Here is a 21,377-nt window from a genome sequence, read left to right on the forward strand (position 1 = left end):
GAAACTTTAGCCCAGGTTAGGTCCTACCTAACCAAGATTTCCAATGAAATGTGAAGAGTCAGTGGCCTTCACCTAAGGAGTTCTGATAACAGGTACAAATACAGAGCCTTGGCTACCCTTCTTCAAGACTGAGCACATGGGACCAAGTTTACTGGGACAGTGGGAGGAATATCCCCTTGCACCGTGTCAGCTCTGAGTGGGGTGCCAAGTGGCTCCTGCTACAGAGAGGCCCTGGCATTGGGGTGAGCTCTTTGAAGCTGATGATCTTTTCTGTTTGTTTGTTTATTTATTTATTGTGGGAAGAGTCTGGCCTCCTGGCAGTTTCCTCAGACTTCCTGGTGACACTCTCAGTTTTTGTCCACCTTCTCCACATGCTCCAGGGAACTGGCTCACTTTGCCTCCCTGCAGCCTGCCTGGGCAGCTCATTGACAGGCCTCCTACTCCCAGATCATTACTCCTGGCCAGTGTAAAGGGATGAATAATTTCACAGCAGGCTTTTTCTTCTTCTTTTTGCTATCATCCCAGAATGTTCATACCTTGTCAGGACAGCACAGTGATTGTAATGCTACCACTGAATTTCATCTTTGAATTTAGTAGAGGGCAGAGGGATGGTTTGTGGGGACAAGGGGTGCATTTCTCATACCAACTTAGGGCAGTGATAAATAGTTGATTCACTACCTGTATTAGAACACGATTTTCAAAGGGTCATTTTATGGGAGCTTAAGTCTATCTGTCCCAGCAGGGTGACTTTGCTGGCTTTTAAATTGAGGTGGTCTTATACAGAAATGAGTGACATTTTGGATTCTCAAAAAAGTACATACTCAGACTTGACATGAAACTAATAAACCCAGAAAAATATAAATAAAATAAAAAAATCTAATAAAAGAATTCTGATGTGTATAGTAAATCAGTTAATAAGATGTAATACTTTATTTTGATATTAAGCTCTCGTGCCACTTTAACGATGGATTTTCCTATCAAGCCTTTGATCCCATCTGCTGAAGACACTGACACATGAGGGAGACGTGTCTCTGCAGCAATTTCTCGGCTGTGGTGCAGTTTTGCACGAGGGCTCTGATCTCCAGATAGGGAAGTCTGGCTTCCCCTGGCAATCACATCTATTGACTAGAGACAGGCGGAATGTTAGTGGCATGACAAACGGAGTGTGCTGGAAGGAAGAGGACTCAAGCACAACCCTCTTCAAGCTGTCACTCCTGCTTCGAGGACTCGTGGCTGTGAGGGAGTGTACACACAGCATATTAAGATGATGTTCATGCACACCAGTACAACAGCTGATGACCATGACACAACAGAGATCTGCACTGCCAGTTTGCTCACTCTGAGTCCTGGCATGGAGCACATATTGCAACTAAAGTGCTTGCTTGTCAACACAGCCTTGGCACAGTGCTGTAGCTGGATGATGGAAACAGTGGCTAAAACAGAAACTTGGTTATTTTAGGAAATGAATACAGTCTCAGTCATAAGATACTCCTGTTTCCTGTGAGACATACTCCACGCTATACTGATGGATGCTTGTGGGAAGATGGCCAGCTGTGAATGAGGAACCAATTGTACTGTCCCTGTTAAGTCTTGGAAAAAGGAGAAAGTATCACATGGAACTTCCCCTTGTTGACCTGGTAGCAGGATAGGCTGAAAGAAAGCCTAGTAACGCTTTATCGTCTTCCTAAGAAAATGGCTTTGAGAGAAAAGCATAGGTCACATGAAACACACCAACCATGAATGCTACTGTGACAGACAAGTTTTCTATTTCTGGAAAACAGTGAACTCGCCCTTTCTCATGAAGGCTTCTTGGTGACTCAAGGCAGAAAAATGCAGAAGAAAAGTCAGCCAGCTTCTGCTTACCAGTCTTCTCCTTCGTGCCCAGTGAGGAAAGCTCGGGGCAGGGCTACGAGGGCTCCACTAGGAAAATGAGGATCTGTGACCAGGCTCAGGGCCAGCCGCATCCCTGTTAGTTGGTTGCCACTGTTTACTATTACTACTTTTTCAACCATAGGAGTCATAGAACTTTGTGCATTTCTGCAGCCTCTTTTCCCTAAATCAACTTGCAAATCAGAACTGTATATTTATATGTGCACTTTCTGGGTATGGATTAGCCTCCTAAAGTACATAATTCCAATAATTATCAGTAACAGAAGGGATGAATAAATTATGCTTCAAGCATAACAAAATTAACAGTAAGAATGTTTTGCATAAGCTTTCCTTAATGCGTGTGCCTATGTTAAATTTAATATTCTATACGACTGACATGATCCTGAAAGGCTCCCGATGAGTTAATCTTAAACTATACCTCTGCCTGCTCTGGGACAAAGAATAAAATAGAATTTAAATGCTGCAGATGTCACGATGTTTTGAAAAGCCTTTTTAATTTAAGCAAAGAGTTATGATGTGAATTGCAAATCCTAATAGCTTAGATGAGTGAAATATCAATGCCATGGTTCTCTTTCCACCAGGACACGCAAGGATTACACTTCCGGTCTTATCCCTGATTGGAGCCAAGCTTCCCGTCACTTGCTGGGACCATAGTGCTGAGCGGGGAGATGCTGTTTTGTCTCTTTCATAGACAGTGTATTATAGACAGAATCACTTGGAAATCCTGAAAGGGAAGGTCTTATCTCCTTCTGAGGGCTGGCAGACGCCTGCAGAGCATGGCACCCTGTACTTGGGTTGCAGTGGTGTGAGCCATTGAAGGGGAGCTCTGCCTGACCTGAGGGAGAGCTGTACGGATAGGGAGGTTGCTTTGCATGCAGTGGTGCGGGGAAACAATGATCCTGAGACAACTGTGACAGATCATGGGGAAGTTCCCTGCACACAGTAAGATTCAGTTCAACCAAATCCTAGTTTAACTGGCATACATCTGACACACAGTGGGCTTGCAGAGCTGTGAGCTATCAGTAGGATTTCCAGGTAGTGGCTTTGGGGGAAAAGAGGAGATGGAGGTGATGGGTATCCTTAGGGATTGTCTTCATTAACAATGATTTGACTTCTGGCCCATTAATTTCATTCATGAGCAACCATGCCCTTCAGTAGACATACGTGGATATGTTTGTGAATGTGAGTCATGGACTCTGAAGGTCCAGAAACTGGCACGAATAAAGGGGACGCCATTCTGGGACTGTCCCCCAGGATGAAGATGTACAATTAGAATCATGCTGCTCCTTTTGTGGACTGTAGATCTTTAGGGAAGTTTCCACTGGGCTCTGTGAGCTCCTGAATCACTTCTCAGACCTTGTTAGGGAGTTCAGACCATTGTGTTATAAGCTGTACGTCAGGGAGGAAGGCTACTTGTTTTCTTCTCCTCGTTGCACACTGGTTAGCTGTTTCTTTCCCAACCTGCCCTCCTGGTCACCTGTTCCTCTGTCCCCCTCTCCTCTGTATGCCCTGTAGGAGCAGCTGCCTCTATACTGTGTGCCCTCTGTAACGTTTCCACACACCATTTTCGGCAGCCTGAACCGAGGAGGTAAAAGACAAAATAACCCAGGAGCGTGATGTTCTCACCGGGCTTGTTCTGATAGGAGAGAGAAGAAAAACCCTAGGAGGTCCAAGTAATTCCCAATATATGATTATATTTATAGGTACAATCTTGTCTTGGCTGAGTAGAAAGCCAACTGTGGTGGGAATGCGTCCTGCAAGCATGAGCTACCAATGCTGTTTATAGCACCAACTGAGGAGGGCCTGTGGCAGAGGAGAGCACCCCACAGCTATGCCTGATGTAGAAAACCTTGGAAGAACATCGGTGGTCCTAGGCATGAAGAGATAGACCTTTTATCTTCTCAGTTAGGCCTGTGCTTTTTTTCCTCTCTACAGTGGCTTCAAATGGTAGGGCTACTGTGGTTAGCTATGGCCCTGGGAAGGACTATTTATTTCTTGAATAAATTTGCCTTTAACATACTTTAAAAACCCACTTAATTAAAAAAAAAAAAAAAAAAAAAAAAAAACCAAAAACCATAACCTTCAAAGATGCTTGCAGTAAGGTGGTGTAAAATCAGGGTGGCTGAGGACAGAGGCCTGCAGGTGGAGGCTGGCTCTGCCTGGTACTATGTGAATCTCTTCTTGATGACAGTGAGCTCTTTGTGAAGGTCACTGAACTTAGGGCGGTTTTCAGGCTTGTAATCCCAGCACTTCATCATGATTTTAGAAATCTCCTCTGGACAGTTCTGCGGGGCTGACATCCGGTATCCTGAAGATTCAAGAGAAGAGAACTCAGGAAGGGAATATGCCATAACACCCACATGGGGCATCATGCTGTTTGCAAACGTTAGTACCTTACGCAGTAACTGGGATAGAAACAGACCCCTGTCAGCGTTGTGAATGATGCGGAACACACAATTACAGACAGCCACGGAGTCTTCAGCAAGTCTCAAGTAAGCTGTAGCATATACAACTGATATTTTAATTGTTCTGAGAATTAGCTTCCAGAGTTATCAGATGAAGACAAAGCCTGGAGACGGGGGCCTGTACACTCACTCAGCAGTGAGCTGAGGAGGAACCGTTTCCATTCCTCACAGGCTTCTGTCTGGCAGTGTTGGGGTCCTGTACTGGGAGGTGTGTGTGCAAGGAGGGCAGGCAGGCTACCCCCACACTCAGGCACCCCAGGCAGGCTGGCCACGGAGTAGAGGCTGGGGCAACATTCCTTCTGTTGGAAGCTGTGACCTACACGTGTGTGTGGAGGGCTACTGCCAGCCAGCCACCCCGTCTCCATCTGGAGGACCATGGTCTTCCTTCAGATTACCTTCTCAGCATTCCTCCTGGAAACTGGAAGCGTTTCCACTTGGAGGATTGAGGGGATTTGTCTGGTGTGACATAGCAACGCACTCTAAGGCAGTCTGCCTTCTTTTACCTCAGACAAGCAGGATAAAGTGCAGTTCTCTTTATGTGCTGAGAGCCCTGCAGACATACCCAACCCTTTCTTACTGTGATACGGTAGGGTTGGTGTGCATGCGGTTCACACTTGGGAACTTGTAGAGTTAACAAATTGCAAAAGAAAAGGATGCTTTAAATAAACTCCCAGTTGTCTTGCCACGTTCACAGCTATCTCAGCTACATGCCACCTACGAGACACGGGTCGGACAGGCTTGCAAGTGTTTGCTTTTGTTCTGTAGGCGCCACAGCACCCACAGCACCCACAGTATTCGGAAGTAGACTTCTCTACTTCCTCTTTATTATGTCACAAACAGCACTGTAACTCTTCCCTCCCAAATCTGGTCCAGACAGGCCACGGGCACTGCTGTGCTAGGACATGAACGTGGGGCACCGAGGCCTCGGCCTACCTCTCTCCACTTGTTCTCGTGCTTGCTGGTTCGTCATTCCAGGGTATGGACAGACTCCTAGGCTGAATGTCTCCCAGAGGAGGACGCCAAAGCTCCACACGTCACTTTCAGAACTGTATCTCCCTGAGAGGGAGAAAATGGTGATAAAAGGTGAGTCAGTGGGACGGGCAGACAGTGGCTCTCTGAGCAGCACTCTCAGGCTCCTGTGGCCCAGCTTCCACAGGAGTGCCACAGCCACATCCCATTCTTGGTGCTCGTGTTCATTCCAGGCCTGGCAGTGCCAACAATTAGATGGAGTCTTCAGGAGGCTAGTTCAGTTAAATGAGCTATAAAACAGTTCTCCCCTTCCCCAACAACAAAAATTCGGCCACCATACAGGCTTATCTCCCTTGTAATAGCTGGATGAGATGGTTGGTTTGAATATACATAAAAATACAAATTTGCACACATCAGTGCCTAGAAGATTAGATAAGTTGGATTTCTACAATTTGGTCTTCTGCCTGCATCCTTTTTTCCCCAGTAAAATTACAAAACAAACTTAAAGCAATAAGGAAGGTTTTTTGACTTCAAATTATTTTCCTCACCACTGTTTACAGATATTCTTACATGCTTAAAGGTCTCATTTCCCCACTGATAGTTACATTTGCAGAAAAAACATTTCTCTGTGTGGTTTGAATAGACTGGAAATTAAAATAGCTGGCTGATATAAAAAAAAAAAGAACGTATTCAAATTACATGGTACCTTGTTTTGTCAAAATATCTGGGTGCACCTGTTTTACTGAGCTACATGAACTGAACTCTGAGAAATTTTTTTGGTCCCCTTCAGCAGAAACATGGAGATAAAAATCCTACCCATGATGCCTTCTGGAGGTAGATATGCAATCAGGGAGGAGCAGCAGAATCATCCCTCCCAGTCTCCAGGACAGTATGTACTTCTGAGTCTTGTCTAACACATGGCATATGCTGTCACCTGCAGTAATGGTGAAGGCTTTGCCCTGCCTGTCTCATGTGGCCTAGGCTGGCCTTCAACTCCAGGTCCTACCTGAACCTCTCCAGTGCTGGCTTACAGCAATGTGTTGCCTGAATCACAACATTTTCTATCCATCTGCTACTCAAGGATTTATGAATGCCACTCCTAGAAAACTGTTCCTCTAAAGTGGACAGGCCTCTTCCATTCTGGAAGAGAGTAAAGTGGCCAGAGCGGCTGCCTGTGCTGGGACGGGCACTCAGTCTGGGGCACTTGCTGATTATCAGCTCCAGCTGGGGAATTAGCTTCTTGCTTAGACCAGAGGTAGTTATGGGTGTCTCCTGAGCTGTTGGGTAGGAGAGTTACTCTTCTTCACACATCATGTCTTTTCATGAAACCCAATCAGTGGCTGAGGTTAAGGCTAATTTGTAAGAAGTTATGTCGATGTACACCTTACCCTGTAAAATACTGTGTGGTGGAGATCAAGACAGGCACTTTGTAACCAGATCCCATTCAGAGCCTCTGTAACCTCCCTGACCTTTAACCTGGGTCCTTTCAACATTGCAGAGTAAGTCTGAGCCAGCACTGTGCTGCTCTTTGACTTGTCTGAGCCGCTCAGCCCCCTGGAGAAGAGGCACTACAATTGACATAAGCATAGAGTAGGAGATGTCTTGCCCAGGCCGGAAGCTAACAATATATCTAAGCAGAAAATCCTGTGTCCCTCTCAATCCTGAGTCTCAGTAGTTATAGCTTATAACTGTAAGTTATTCCTGCTTAGTTATGCTGTGGGCTTCACCATCATCTCCAAACAAGCAGGTGGCAACTGGTTATCTTGTTAAATGATTGAGATAATTACAACACTTCTCCAATTTCCCAATTTCCTCTGCCCAATCCTTTCCATATTCTCCTCCCGACTCTTTCAAATTTATAGCCTCTTTTTTCACCAACTGTCATCACATGCATGCTTATATGTATATACATATATATTTAAATGTAACCTGTTTAGTCCCTATACTGTTACTTGTATATGTGTTTTCAGTGGTGACCAGATGACAACGGACAACCAACTGATGTGCTCTTCCCTGGGGAAGACCCCTTCTTCCACTCCCTGCTGGAAAACTTTTGTCAGTAACTGATAAATAGATGACTTTGTTTCTTAGCTGAAGATCAGTCCTACCTTTTCTTTATAAACCTAGTATTTTTGTTGAAAACTGGACTGAGGGTAGAAGAGATGCAAGCCATACAGTCTACATATACTATCATTTATTTGTGGGGGAGTGTAGTGGTTTGAATGTGAAATGTCCCTATAGGCTGATCGGTGTGATCAGTTGGTCCCCAAGAGGTGGGGATGTTGGGAAGGTAAGGAAGCCTTGCTGGAAGAAGCAGGTCACTGGGGACAGGTGCTGATGCCCTATGCTCCAGCCTTACTTCCTGTTCGTTCTCTGTTTCTTGCTGCCATGCCTTTCCTGCCACAACAAACTATGACCATCTGGAAACAGAAACCAGAAATCAGCTCCTCCTCCCTTAAGCTGCTGCTGTCGGGGCATCCTACCAGAGCGAGGAAAAGGTAATGAAGAGAGATAGTCACAACAACATGGCTCAGAAGTCTGAGAACAAGAGGAGAGCATGGCAAGAATATCTGTGCCTGGAAAGAGAAATTATGTAGCTAAAGACAGGTGTGGGTTAGGGACCCTTTAATATTGCCTGATTCTTTAAAGACATTTTAAGTAACACTAATGGCACAACTTAATCCAACAGGCCTAAGTCAAAGCTTCCAGAGTTTTGTTAGAGAGAAAATTGTTTTTATCTCCCTGACCTCTTCTTCATGTAAGATCTGAGTAGAATTTCAGCAGCCTGAGGCAAGAGGGAAGGAAGGAAGCAGTAGAGAAGAAAGGGCTCCTGGATATGAAGTAAGTAAATATAGAAGTATAACAAGAAATTAAGAACTTTCATGAGATAATTGACCCTCCCCACTTGTTTAAAAAAACAAAACAAAAAACCAACCAAACAACAAGTGCAAGGTTCTGAAGCCAATCTTTCATAATATAAATCTGTAGACCCTGAGGCTGTGTCCTTCTCAGGAACTTCCTCCTGGACTGGACAGCACATACTAAACTGTGCTGTCACCTCCCTCTACAGACTCTTTCTCTTCACCTAAATTCTTCTGCATCTTACAAAATCAAAGGCAGTTAAAAAAACAAGTCCCTAAATGTCAGCCAAAGAGCTTCCTACTTGTCTTTTTAACTTAAAACACTTTATGTTTGTCTGGTCCACATAGCTGTAGTTAGTCTTTAATTCGGACATTCTTTCGTGAGGCTGGTGTTCACTAGAGCACACTGTGCTCAGAGCAGAGATTTACCTGCCATAAACAGTTAGTCACAAGGGTTTTTACAAACATTTTGCAAGTAAAGAAAACCTCTGTGGAGATACAAGTGTTACAGTCTTATCTTTCATCTAGTAGTATATCTATAAGGTAAGCACCCACTTCAGAGAAGAATCCTGTGGGCAGTGACAGGGATTCCACTGGACTCTAAGGCTGGTTTACAATCCCTAGAAAGCTCACAGCTCCCTCTTGCTGGCACCAGGCATCTGACTCTGTGTCAACAGGTTTCCAAGCCAGTTACACTCAAATAATTACCTAGTGGCTCCCCAGGAAATGACACTAGTTTGGGCTATTGGGTGTATGAAAATTCTGTACTAACCACAACAGCCCCAGGGGACAACTGTGGGATAGCAGGGACTAACTCCCATGTGTTGTCCTGACTTGCTCACAATAAAAATTTTCAGTGGAAAAAAGAAGAGAAAAAAACACAACACAAAAATCTCCACTCTTATATAAACCTTGGGCAATGAGACGGGTGGTTTTTTTTTTTTTTTTTTTTTTATAAGTTCCAGAGACAGAGGCTGAGACCAGGATCCTGCGGAGTGACAAACTGAAGACTCGACTGACTATGTCTAACCTTAGATAAGATTGCTGGATCAGTTACAGGCTATTCAAACCAACAGGCCCCAGCCCGGCAATACCTGATGCATGGCCATGATGGTGCCCAGTTTTGGAACAATAGGAATTCTTAGATGTCTAGTCACGGTCATTTACCTTTTCAGCCCAGCTGTCTCGCAGCTGTGAGCACGTCTGTCATGCCTGAGAGCATGGGAAGGACGTTTACACCCGCTCTGTGTTGCTCTACCCAAACCGTGCCTGTGTGCTGTGCTGGTGCAGGCCAGCCTTATTCTCAGGGGGAACCAGAGTCCGTTCTTACCATAGTTAAGAGCTTCCGGCGCTGTCCATTTAATGGGGATCTGCTTTAAGCCAGAAGATGAATACACTCCACCATCTTCTTGCCTTGACATTCCAAAATCACTGATTTTTAGGATATTATTATCACCAACCAGGCAGTTTCGTGCAGCCAGGTCCCTAGGTTATAACAAGATACAGAAAACACCCATTAAAACAAGTTGAAAGCTGCTTTCACATTTATGACTCCCGCACTTCGCATTTTCACATCTGCAGTGTATTTATAATGAGGTTAAGAACGCTTGTGAATTACCAGGCTCCCTATCAATTCTGTCACAGGTAAAAATCACCCAGGAGAACATTTGCATATGGAGCAGGCCACATGCTAGTTTTCTAGGCACCACATAGATTTCCATTTAAATAGAAAAATGCAGATTCTCCTTTAGAAGAGAAAGTCATGGGAGAGACTAAGAGTCTGCCATCTGTTGACTAGCTTCCCGAGGGGGGCACTGCCCAAGAGCTGCTAAGATAATGGACTGCTGTGCTCGGTCACATCTGCTGCTCAGGACTTGCACTGTGGCTAGTGTGACTGGGAAATGGAAGTTGCATTTTGTATACTTTTGGTTTATTTTTATTATGTAAGTAGTGGCATGTGACTATAGCAAGAGACCATCCCCAGAGCTTCCCAAAGGACAGGAAAGGCTGAGGTGGTGAGGAGGTGGGAAACTCTTCTGCACTCAGGACAGGCAAAACTCTACACAGCTTCTTGGCTTTCTTTATCCCTCTCTGTTCTACTTTACTCATTGAGGCTGTATCATATGGCTAACAAAGCAAAGTCTAGTGAGAAGATTCAGCAACCAGATTTATCCATAAAGGAAGTCATGAGTGTGTGTAGCACCATATGACATGATTTAGGCTGTGCAGATATAAAGAGCGAAGTGTAGGTTAGATAGGCCTCTGAAGGCCTCTTTGATAATTGGTATTTAATCCAAGACCCAAAGGAAGGGCGTGTGTCAGTGATGGTTTCCTCTTAACACTATTTTCTTCCTCCTTAGTAAAACAATCTGGAATTTAGCTGAATGTTTGCCATATTGTTTAAAATGTGAAGCTTCCAAGTATCCCTGCAGGTAAGGTTCAGCTGTGCTGGTCAGTGAAATGGCAGCATAAGAACTGCCTACAGTGTGTCTGGGCAATTGTCTCTCCCTCTCCCTTCTGCTAGCCTGAACATGGACAAGATAAACAGGAAGCTATAAGCAGAGAAACCACAATGAGAGCAGCAGGAAACCAAGGAGCCTGGGATTACTTTTGAGTCTAGGGGGTTTCCAGACATGTTCTGTGATTTGGATTTGCTATATGAGAATGCTTATGCTATTTAAGTGTTTCATTTAAGTGTGTGTGTGTGTGTCTAAGCAGTAAATATAATGGTAAACTTGGATGTTGGTATAATGTTCTTGTGGAATGTCTAAAATTTACCCTTGTTCATTCAAATGCTGATTTCTCTACCCCACTATCTGGTTTCAATCCCAACATTGCTTTGTGATGCTTATTTTAACTATCTCCTGTCTCCAGTTTATGTAAACATGCCACCATTTGTTCTCTGTATTGTCAATAAAACAACTAGCCACAATGCTGAGCAATGGAGAGAATAGGGTGGGACATCCTGTTCTGGAGGAGAGGAAAAGGAAGCAAGTTGGTGAGTAGGAGAGCAAAGATCAGCAGGAGAGGACTTCAAACCACAAGGAGAGATGAACCGGACCTAAGATATGACTAAAAGCAAGTATAATGGGTGAAATCTGAATGGGAGGAAACTATGCGGGCTTGGAAGTTTAGGATGGAGTAACTATTGCCCAGCACTGTGCTCTAGGTTAACTAAATAAACCCCTGTCTCTGTGTGGTGATTTAGGTATACAGCTGGTTCAGGAATAACCACTGCTTAACTAAAAGATAAATCAATGATAAATATTAATAATCAACAACACTTGGTTTGAGAGATCTATCAGGAGTCTGAGTGGAGGAAGGAGTAAGTAGTTGGTATACCTATTCTAAGGTCACAGAGAGGTCTAAGAGACAGCTCTGGCTTTTGGACGGCATTCGAAGGTTTGCGATTGGAAAATACATGCACTGCCAATGTAGAGAGAAGAAAGGTGTCATGCAAAGATGAGGCGCCATGACACACTATGGTTTAAGAAAAGGGCAAAGAAACACTAAAGAGGCATCAGAGGGCAGAGGGAACCATACAGCATTTCATGGAGGAGCACTGAGCAGTGAGCAACTATGGGGAACACGAGGTCGGACTATGAGCTGGCCACTGGAATTCTCAACTGGATTTGGACAAGGGGAATTTTAGACAATCAGTGGCTATAATAAAACCATGACCACAGGGGACAAAGAGGGGGAGAAAAAGTAGTTGAAACCTCAGTTGAGCATATTCTGTAGTTATTAGGTTATTGTGTAATTCAGATGCTGATTTCTGTGTCCCCATATCTGGTTGCAATCCTTGTTCTGAGAATCTCCTGTTTCAGTTCTGTGTAAACACTGCTCCCCAGTTGTCCCCTGATAGGTCAATAAAAGTTTACAGACAATCCTGAGCAGGAGAGAGAACAGGGCTGGACTTCCTGCCAGCCAGGGCAGGAGGAGTTAGAGGAGGAAGGAAGAGACTGAGTCATGGGACAGGTTCAAGAGACATCAGGGTATGTAGCTGGAGCAGGAAAAGCTACAAAATGCACGCATTTCTGGGATGTATGATGGGAGGGAAAACCAGATTAGCTTAGAGGGTTGATGATACATTAGTAACTGTAGAAGAGGAACTGAGAAACAAACAGTTTTATATATGTTAAAAACAAAACCAAAAAAAAAAAAAACCCTTAACATTTTCTGTAGAGACCCAGAGAAGTAGAGAGTGCACAGAGGGCTTCAGTACAAGGGAATGCCCTACCCCATGTGGAGCCTTGGATGCGCATGTGTGTGTGTATACAGCATGGGATGTGATGGAGAGGAAGGCTAATGCAGGAGGGGAAAGTAATCATCAAAGATGTGAAGCTCTTGAAAAGCACAGGTGAATCCTGTCAACTCCTGCATTCTCCTTAGATTCCTAATGTCCGGACAAGTATGAGGCACAAAGTAGTGCTCAAAGAACACCTCATGAATGGATATCTTATTTAAATGTTCCAGGCTGAAGGCATCCTTCTAGTTTTACATTTTAAATTATTTTCTTCTGAGTAAATAGCTGGTTTCATTCTGAGGTGATTTTTATATATCTGTCCTTGGAACACATGTTGTTTTGAAGTGAGGGCTCCCTGGGCCCTGCCTGGCTGGGACTCATCTGATCTTCCCATCCCGGCACCCCAAGGGCTGCGGCTCTAGGCGTGCACTATCGCAGCAGGCGAGTCTAAATGGTAATGTCAGCAACGGACACCTAAACATCCCACCATCAACGCCGGCTCTTCGGCTCTTCACAGTATTCACTTACCCTTGCAGTCACTAATCATGATCAGAGGAGTAATAGTTTCTCCTTTCAGTAGGGAACATGGCTGGTCAGCCCCACAGCCATTCACAGAGACACGCGCAGCACTTTGCTTTGCTGATTTGCTGGGACTAGTTTTATTCACTGGATCAAGCCTCACAATGGAGAACCCATGGAGGAAGCCCAAGTTAAAAACTGAATCTGACTCACTGCCCAGCTTTTAAATGTGGCAGCTCACCACGCACTCCCGCTGGTTCACTGCCAAAGGAAGTGACAGTCAGGCGCTGGCTTACATAATTCCCTCATCTGTAGACAGCCATCAGCCATGTTGTCTTGGGAACTTCAGGCCCTACCAAGGGCACAGTTCTGCTACCTAAGTGGCCTTGGAACATTTAGCTATATTTTACTCATTTGACAAATATAACTTGGCAGGATTAGGAGGGTAATGTTTATAAACTAGCAGCATACAATAAATACAGCATCAACTCTTTCAATGAGCTACTGTTATTTTCTTTGTTTATAGGTTAGCACTGTTACTGTTGAAGGTACTACTGTCAGAAGAGGCCCAGAACAACAAATGTAAGTCATTTTCCAGAACAAGTCACTATAAGAGTATGTCACGATCACAAAGGAAATGGGCAGTGCCTGGAAACATGACTGTGAGGGAGACGGTAGAGCACGCTTGCAGAAATAGTCAACCATGTCTGCATACTTTCACGGGGTTTGCCACTTTCTTGAATTACGGAGATAATAAAAATACTCAATCTCTCATCAGGGTGAAGGCCTGGCTCATGTGTTTTTGGAGGTGAGTCATTTCTGCAGTGCGTCCCGCTGTATTCTAACCCTGCTTATGAGGAGGGATCCAGAGAGGTGCCGGCGCTTGCCGGCTGACCAGGTTCAAGCCAGGCCATCTGTTCCTCACTGCATTGCATTTCATGGCTCCCCTCCTTTTCTTTTCACCTCTTCTGTGGGTGAGGTGGAAATGGTTTTTAATACCTCCCTAACAATAGTCAAATACAAATCTGTTGTCAGGAACCAAGGGATGATCTGTGGGAGATCTTCAAGAGGCTGTGGCTGTATTCAATTCAGAGCATCTAGTTCTAACGTCACATCTTCTTTGAAGAGGACAGACAACACAGTATTTTAAGTTCTGGATCCAGAGAGTCTTCAAAACCTATATCTGGAGCTTTGTTCTCTCCTGGCCGTAAGATCAGAATGCATGCACCTGCTGATTGTAACTAAGACTCCAGGTGAGCTAGCTGAACAACAGAGTTTTCAAGATCCATGCATGTGCATTCCAGAGTGTGAGAAGCCTTGGAAAGACCACACAGGAGTGCCCTCTCCCTTCTGTTGCTCTCCAATTTTCTTAGTTTTCCCCAAAGCAGGAACAGAGTGGGCAACCGACCTAGAAATGAAAACTGCAACAGAAGCTCTGTCTTTGAACCCAGAGAAATGGGGCAAAGTGAAACCTACGAGCTAGAATGTAGGAAAATGAGAAGAACTAGAACTTGTCTGATCCCCGTGCGCACACCTCAGCTGAAGCCCTGAGCTACTGTTTAATGGGACACACACATACATTCATTTAGAAGGCTCAGTTAACATTTAAACCACCATAAGGTCTAAGGTTAATGGACAGGGTTGCCTTAATAGCAGTCAAAAGCAGAAATTTAGTCTGAACCTAACAAAGTTTTGTGGTAATGATTTTGCTCTGCAGCATGCTATGTCAGGGACTCCAATTCTACACACACAAAATCAAGACTGCAATTCAAATTGCATAACGGTCAAAACTTGTAAGTGTTTGAGGGCTGGTAGTTCATTTGGGAGCAGGTAAACTCAGCATGCTGTGAAGGCCTTAGGGTCATTCAGCAGTCCACCCAGCCTCAAGTGACCAATTCTAGATTCTAAAGGTAAGGGGAAATCTTGGGACAACCAGATGACAGAATTAGGAAAACAAAGCTTCATGGCAACCGTTAAGATAAAATACACTTACACAGAAAGGCAGGAATTCTTAGCAGAAATTTATAAATATTTAAAAAACAGAACTATTACAACTTGAACATACAATACTAGAAAAAACCAAAAACCAAACCTGTCACTACTGACAGGTCAGTAGTGGACTAGTCACAACATTCAGTATACTCAAAGGCAAACACAAAAGAGCCAAACTGAACAACAGAAAGAAGACAGAAAAATGTGGATAGGGTTTCAGGAAATTGTAAAGTAACAACCAAAACATGCAAGTGGAGAGTCAGGAACCAGAAAATAATATCCAAAGGTCAAAACACATGAGTAGACAAACACAAGAATGAAGCAGAAGTTTTGTTTGAAGAAATATATGTACACAGTCAAGAACGTCTGTGATGTCATCCATACCTGGCTCCTACGTCAGGCCGAGAGCCTGGGGCTAGAGAAGCCCACGGGGAGCCAGATCCTAACCACCTGTCATTTATCCACAGACGACTGCATCTCTCGGCCCTCATCAGAAAACCTTTCTGAGGTAGACGGCAATCTACACAAAGACCCAGAAGTGGCCACGGTGCAGAGAAAAACAGAGTGTGGGATACTCAGCCCCAAGTGGGGCATCGTTATCACAGCCCTCCTCCCAAAACTCAGGGATCGTTGGAGAAGAGGGGTAGGAAGAGTGTAAATCCAGAGGCAGTGAATGACTACAAGGAAATACACACACCCCTTTGTGAACTCAAGATAAACATCAAACAAATACCCAAACACATCATCAAGCGTGGAAATATATGGAAAAAAAAATTTAAATCTTAACAGTTGATAGGGACAATGACATCGAATAAAAATGATTCAAATGATTTTGCAAATTTCTCAAACAATGGTGGACAGAGACATTTTAATTTGCTACGTTGGAATTTCTTAAATTGACTCACAGCCTTCATGTTCTATTAATAGGTACATTTGTCAACTTAGCATATTCCATAGAGATAAGGAAGGACATTGTTAGATAAGAAAAACTACAAAAATCCATTGATAGCAGATCTACTTTACTAGAAATGCTAGACATATAAGGCCAAAGGAAAATACTGAGCGGTGGGGGAAAGAAACATGGAGATACAAAGAAAAGAAACACTATTATTTTTCACCTTTGTTTTCTGTAATAAATCTGAATGGTAAAGCCAAACACAATGATGCTAACTTATCAGGGTTTCAATGTGTGTGTGGGAATGTTAAACATGGGCTGGCAAGAAGATGGCTCAGTGATAATGGCACTGACCTAGTCTGATCCCCGAGATGCACACAGTTAATCTGGTGAGTAGTTAAGGGCACGATAGAACATTTGGTGTGAGCAAAAATGCATATATAAGGCATCAACAGTCCGGATGGGGTAAACCCCACTGCAGTTTTCCTATAGTGGGTGGCCTCTTCTCAGCAGCAGAGGAAGGTCTGCACGGGGCTTCCTGCTCTGAGGAATAGCAGCTTTTGGAGATATCTTTTATGAGGTACTACCTGACAGCTGCTGGAAAATACACCCAAGCCCTTTTCTAACACAGGTTGGTGCTGGAGAACCACTGGTGGACAAGAAGAGAAACTCTAGTTGGACAAGTGCAACTGCAAACTCTATGCATTATTTCCTTATAAAAACCACAGTAGTTACGGAGAGCTGAAAGACCTCAGAATCAAACACATATCATAACAGCCCCAAAGGGGAGAGGGCCCCTTTTTGTATTCAACTACTGTAGTTAATCTGGGAGTCTCAAAGCTTTATGAAATGGGTTCTTTCTCTGAGTAGTCAGAGAAAATAGTCAGTGTGACCTGTTTTCCACCATTTGTGGACTGCACTGACAGGAATACTGACTCTCTGTAGAGGTTCTCTCTAGGGGATGTTTTAAACAAATAACTATTATGGTTAAATGTCTTAATAGTTTAGTGTAGGTGAAGAGGAGAAGGATTAAAGCCCCGATGAGGAGAAAATACCTAACTCCCTTTAGTTCGCAGACGTGCTGAATTTCAAAGGCTAATATAACAGACGTGTCTTAAGCACACGGGTTAGAAGCCTGCAGCTGTCGGAGGCTGCAGTGAACAGCACTGCAAGGACCATCTCTCCAGGTAACTGCAGCACACATGGCAAAGACTTCTACTCCCAAGAGACATCTAGAAAAGAGTCTTCAAAACTTCACTCACCACCATTCTGAGAGCGCAGGCGAGAAATAGAACTTAATTTCCTAGGTACCAACAACACAAATATTACAAGCAAACACATAGGGTTAATCATTCACTAACACATGACACAATAACAGGCTACCAGAAAACTGATGCAGAGACCCAGAGCCAAACATTACGTGGAGCTTGCAGAATCCTGTAGAAGAGGGTGGGGAAGGACTGAAAGAGCCAGAGGGGTCAAAGACACCACAAGAAAACCCACAAAATCAACCATCGTGAGCTCATGGGGCCCACAGAGACTGAACAATCAACTGCATGCATACTATGCTATATGCCATTTATATTTTATAGACTTTCCCCCCAAAACAATGGTTTCTTGTGGGCTTATGGACTATAAGTTTGGAGAATGGACTTCTCATCCAGTGTTTTCTTTAATAAGCTATTTAAGCTTATCTGTTATACATTATGTCTCTGGACTCTGGTAACGAAAGTACTATTCTTAACTTTTCTGAGCACAGCCACCACACTTGCCTAGGATGCTGAGGGCAAGAGAAACCGAACAATGGAACACCCATCCAATACAGACAAGACCATATAGCAACACTTAGAGACACTTCAATCATTGTAACTGCAGATGCCCAGACCCCAGGGCAAACATGAACAGCCAACACAATGAGATTCCACCAGAACTCACTAAGCTTACTACAGGGGTCCTGAGAAATGCTATATAGCTGAAACACATATACTAGGCAAGGACTTCAAACAGCAATTATAAGTATGTCGAAGGATGGATGAACAAATCACATAAGACCACGAAAACACAAATAGTTCGGTGAAATAATGAAAATAGTTCCAGACATGAAAGCAGAAACAGAATCATTACAGAAAACCAAAACTGAAATGAAACTGGAAATGAGAAATGCAGAAAGTCAAACAAAGACCTCCAAGGTAAAACCTATGCAGCAGAATATGAGACATGTGGAGAGAGTCTCACGCGCTGGAGTCAATGCAGAAGAAATGGGCACCCAGTCGAAGCGTTCAATCTAAAAAACTCCAGGCACAAAACATCCTGGGAATCCAGGACATTCTGAAAAGACCAAATCTACAAATAAGAGCAATGCAGGAATAAAAAGAAACCCAGGTCAAAGGCACAGAAAATAGTTTCAACAAAGTCATAGAGAAAAATTTCCCCAACCTAAAGATTCAGATGCCTATCAAGGTACAAGAATCACACAGAACACCAAATAGACAAGACCAGAAAAGGAATCCCCCCAAAAATATAATAATCAAAATACTATATGTATAGAACCAAAAAGAATTATTGACAGCTGCGAGGGTAGACCCATTAGAATAATGGGTCATTTTAGTGGAGACTCTGAAGCCAGAAGGGTCTGTGCAGATGTTCTACGAACTTTAAGGGACCATAATCGCTGGCCCAGACTTCTATCCCAACAAAACTATCAATCACAATCTATGAAGAAAGGAAAACATTCAATGATAAAGTCAAATCTAAGCAATTTCTTGTATTTGTTGGTCTTTCAGTGAAATTTACTTTGCCAACTTGAAGGTCACAGTTATATAAAGTGTTAAAAAGGCTTAAGGTAGACAAAGTGACTTTATGTTGCCTAAAGGAGCCCCAAGAATTAGCAAAGCTAGTGACACCCAAACCACATGATAAAACTCATGGTAACAATCCACAGAAGTGCAGGGCTATGGAGGCCAATGACAGCCACCACAGTGACCAGGCAGTTTCATGACTCCTTGTGTGGAAACTCAGGAAGAATATGGGATACCAAATCATTTTGGGACTATCAGCTGGTATTAGGCAGTTATTTAAAGGTGGTGATAGTCTAAGCAAAGCAATCAAGGTGTATTTGCAAGCAGACTTTTGTTCCTGTGACTTTATTTTGTCATATATGTTCACAAGTCTGACATTATAAATGCACGACACATGACATCCTGAAACACACTGTGAAGCAATGGCATGTTAGATCAAGAGAGAGAAAGAAAATATCATTTCTGGTTATGTGGAAACACCAGGTCATTTCTATGTGTAGGCTCAAAGAACACTGAATTCCATGGTTTACTTGACATACACTAAAACCATAATGGATATAGTTCCAATTTACCTTGTACTCTTTCCACTAACCTTAAAATCACAGCATTTAATCTCTAAAAGGACACAAACCAAGGCACACATGCATGTGTGGACACATCAACACATTATTCCATCCTTCACATGCCAGGCACTCTGCTAAGCACTGCACACAAAGATAACCTAATTATTTCTTTCACGGAGTTTGCTTCTGGAAGAGAAAGCAACATGACTGCAGAAATCCCAGCCCTGGAAGTTACATATTTGCAGGTAGTGCTGACAAGCAGATGCTTCAAGACAGGCACAGCATGGAACCAGGGCCAAAATAATTTGCAAAGAATGTGATGACTAATATTTCAAGGTTCTCGAGTACAGACTACAAGGTACCTTGTAGCTTTTACTTTTGTCTTCCTGAACACATAGATAACATGCAGTGAAGGTGTGTGAGTTTGTGTGTGTGTGTGTGTGTGTGTGTGTGTGTGCATGCAGCATCCACATCCAGCATTGAGGTCCCAGACAGTTGAATAAAACTTTACTGTAGTCTCTAGTCCAATGGAGCCATGTTAATGACACAAGAGCTGAATAATAAAAAACTTTCAGCTGGGCCTAGCTAAGTTGTTGACCCAAATTAGCAGAATAATTAGCAATAAAAAATCACTGTGGTGTGTGGCTCTGTTTTGGAGTGACAGGTCCCATGTAATAAATAATGAAAATATATGCTTCTTAGTAGCAGGAAGAACTATAGCCCAGCAGGAACAGCATGGCAGAGCTGGTAGTCAGAGAAATACCACCACTCAGCAGGGGCCTTACTTCTTTCTCAGCTTCACCAGCAACAAGAGGCTCAGGCACCTTAATGACGCCATACTTGTTTTCTTACCTGATTTCATTATGGGGTACAAACCCAAACTGACCCTCTCTTAAGGCTTTCTTTGCACCAAAATCTGCCAGGTTATTTAAGCACAACTTCTTCTGGACATTTTGGGTGTAGTAGGAACAGCAAATGATACTCTGAGAGGATTCCTCCCTGTCTCACAATCCTCCAATAACACTTAGTGCAAGACATGAAGAGAAGAAAAGTAAAACATAAACACTTAACATACTGAATCTTGTTAACTTAGAAATAAACCCCTCAGAGTGAATTCTGTTATCAGATTAGAACATATCACAAGGGCCATAAAGAAATATCCCAAGTCCATCAATGAATGTTAACTACTGTGTGCATATAGTTGGTATAAGAAAAACCAGGAATGCAATTTATAATGATTTCATAAAATGATTTAAAGTTTTCAGGAAACAGACTGAGAAATAGAGTGTATTCCTTCAAAAACTTGCATTTGTTATTTTCCAGGCATGAGCTAGGTGAGGCAAGGGACGAAACCAGACAGGAGTTCACATTCCCTATCTGTGCAGTAGTGAATGGAGCACCACTAAATATTACACAAAAGAAGAGTTCTTCCAGGCATGTTCCTTGTAATGTAAAGAGGGAATCTGAAGAAAAGAAAGGAGGGAAGCAAGAAGTAGGAGCAAACAAATGATGACATAGTCCCGCCCACATCATTTGTTCAATTAAGAAAATGGAGGCACTTCTGTGCGAGATGACTTCAAAAGAAATATGGGAGAGGTTTCAGACTATGATGCATGTATCAGAGTTGTTACCTGCTCACATAGAAGAGACAAAATTAGTACAGACAGGGCAATATTGCTTTCTGACAGCAGAGTCTGAGGAACCGGCAGCAATTTAAAAAAAAAAAAAGCAGAATTCGGTACAAAAGATATGCTAATGAATCTAACTGCAAATGCAGCAAAAAGTGAAAACAATGTGACCTAGACACATAATGCACAAAAGCAGGACAGTCACTACCAGTACAGTACTGTGCTTCCAGAGGGGGCATGCACAGGCCATGCAACTGATGGCATGTCAGCAATAGTGGCACAGATGAAGACAGCTTCAGAAGCAGGACAGCGGTGACCAGAGGCCCGCCTAGAGGCAAACAGCAACTCATAACAGCGAAAAAGTAAAAATCACTGATGGAAGAGAGGGCCATTCAAATGTGACCTGTGTTGAAATAATCAGAGTAATTACAGAATCACACACTATATCAGTGTGTGGTCTGATTACTGAGCAGGTAAGCATGGCCACTTTGGGTAGTAGCTCTGTCTACTTTACTGCTCAGCTTATTTGAAACAAGATGCTTCTGGGAACA

General features: G+C 43.3%; 1 protein-coding gene across 5 annotated transcripts in view; it reads right to left on the reverse strand.

Annotated features, from left to right (window-relative positions):
- Window positions 1–2,370: 2,370 nt before the first annotated feature.
- The window catches only part of Fer (FER tyrosine kinase), a 305,523-nt gene continuing 286,516 nt past the window's right edge, over window positions 2,371–21,377 (reverse strand). For all 5 annotated transcript variants that reach the window (XM_055628366.1, XM_055628367.1, XM_055628368.1 and 2 more), the window contains 3 exons: window positions 9,516–9,670; window positions 5,289–5,411; window positions 2,371–4,198 (listed from right to left, as the gene is read on the reverse strand). In XM_055628366.1, coding sequence (XP_055484341.1) covers window positions 4,056–4,198; window positions 5,289–5,411; window positions 9,516–9,670 — 421 coding nt within the window. In that variant the 3' untranslated portion in view covers window positions 2,371–4,055. The remainder of the gene's footprint in view (window positions 4,199–5,288; window positions 5,412–9,515; window positions 9,671–21,377) is intronic.

This window comes from Psammomys obesus, unplaced genomic scaffold, assembly GCF_907164565.1.
Source record: "Psammomys obesus unplaced genomic scaffold, mPsaObe1.curated_primary_1811, whole genome shotgun sequence".
In the NCBI taxonomy this organism is placed as follows: Eukaryota; Metazoa; Chordata; class Mammalia; order Rodentia; family Muridae; genus Psammomys; species Psammomys obesus.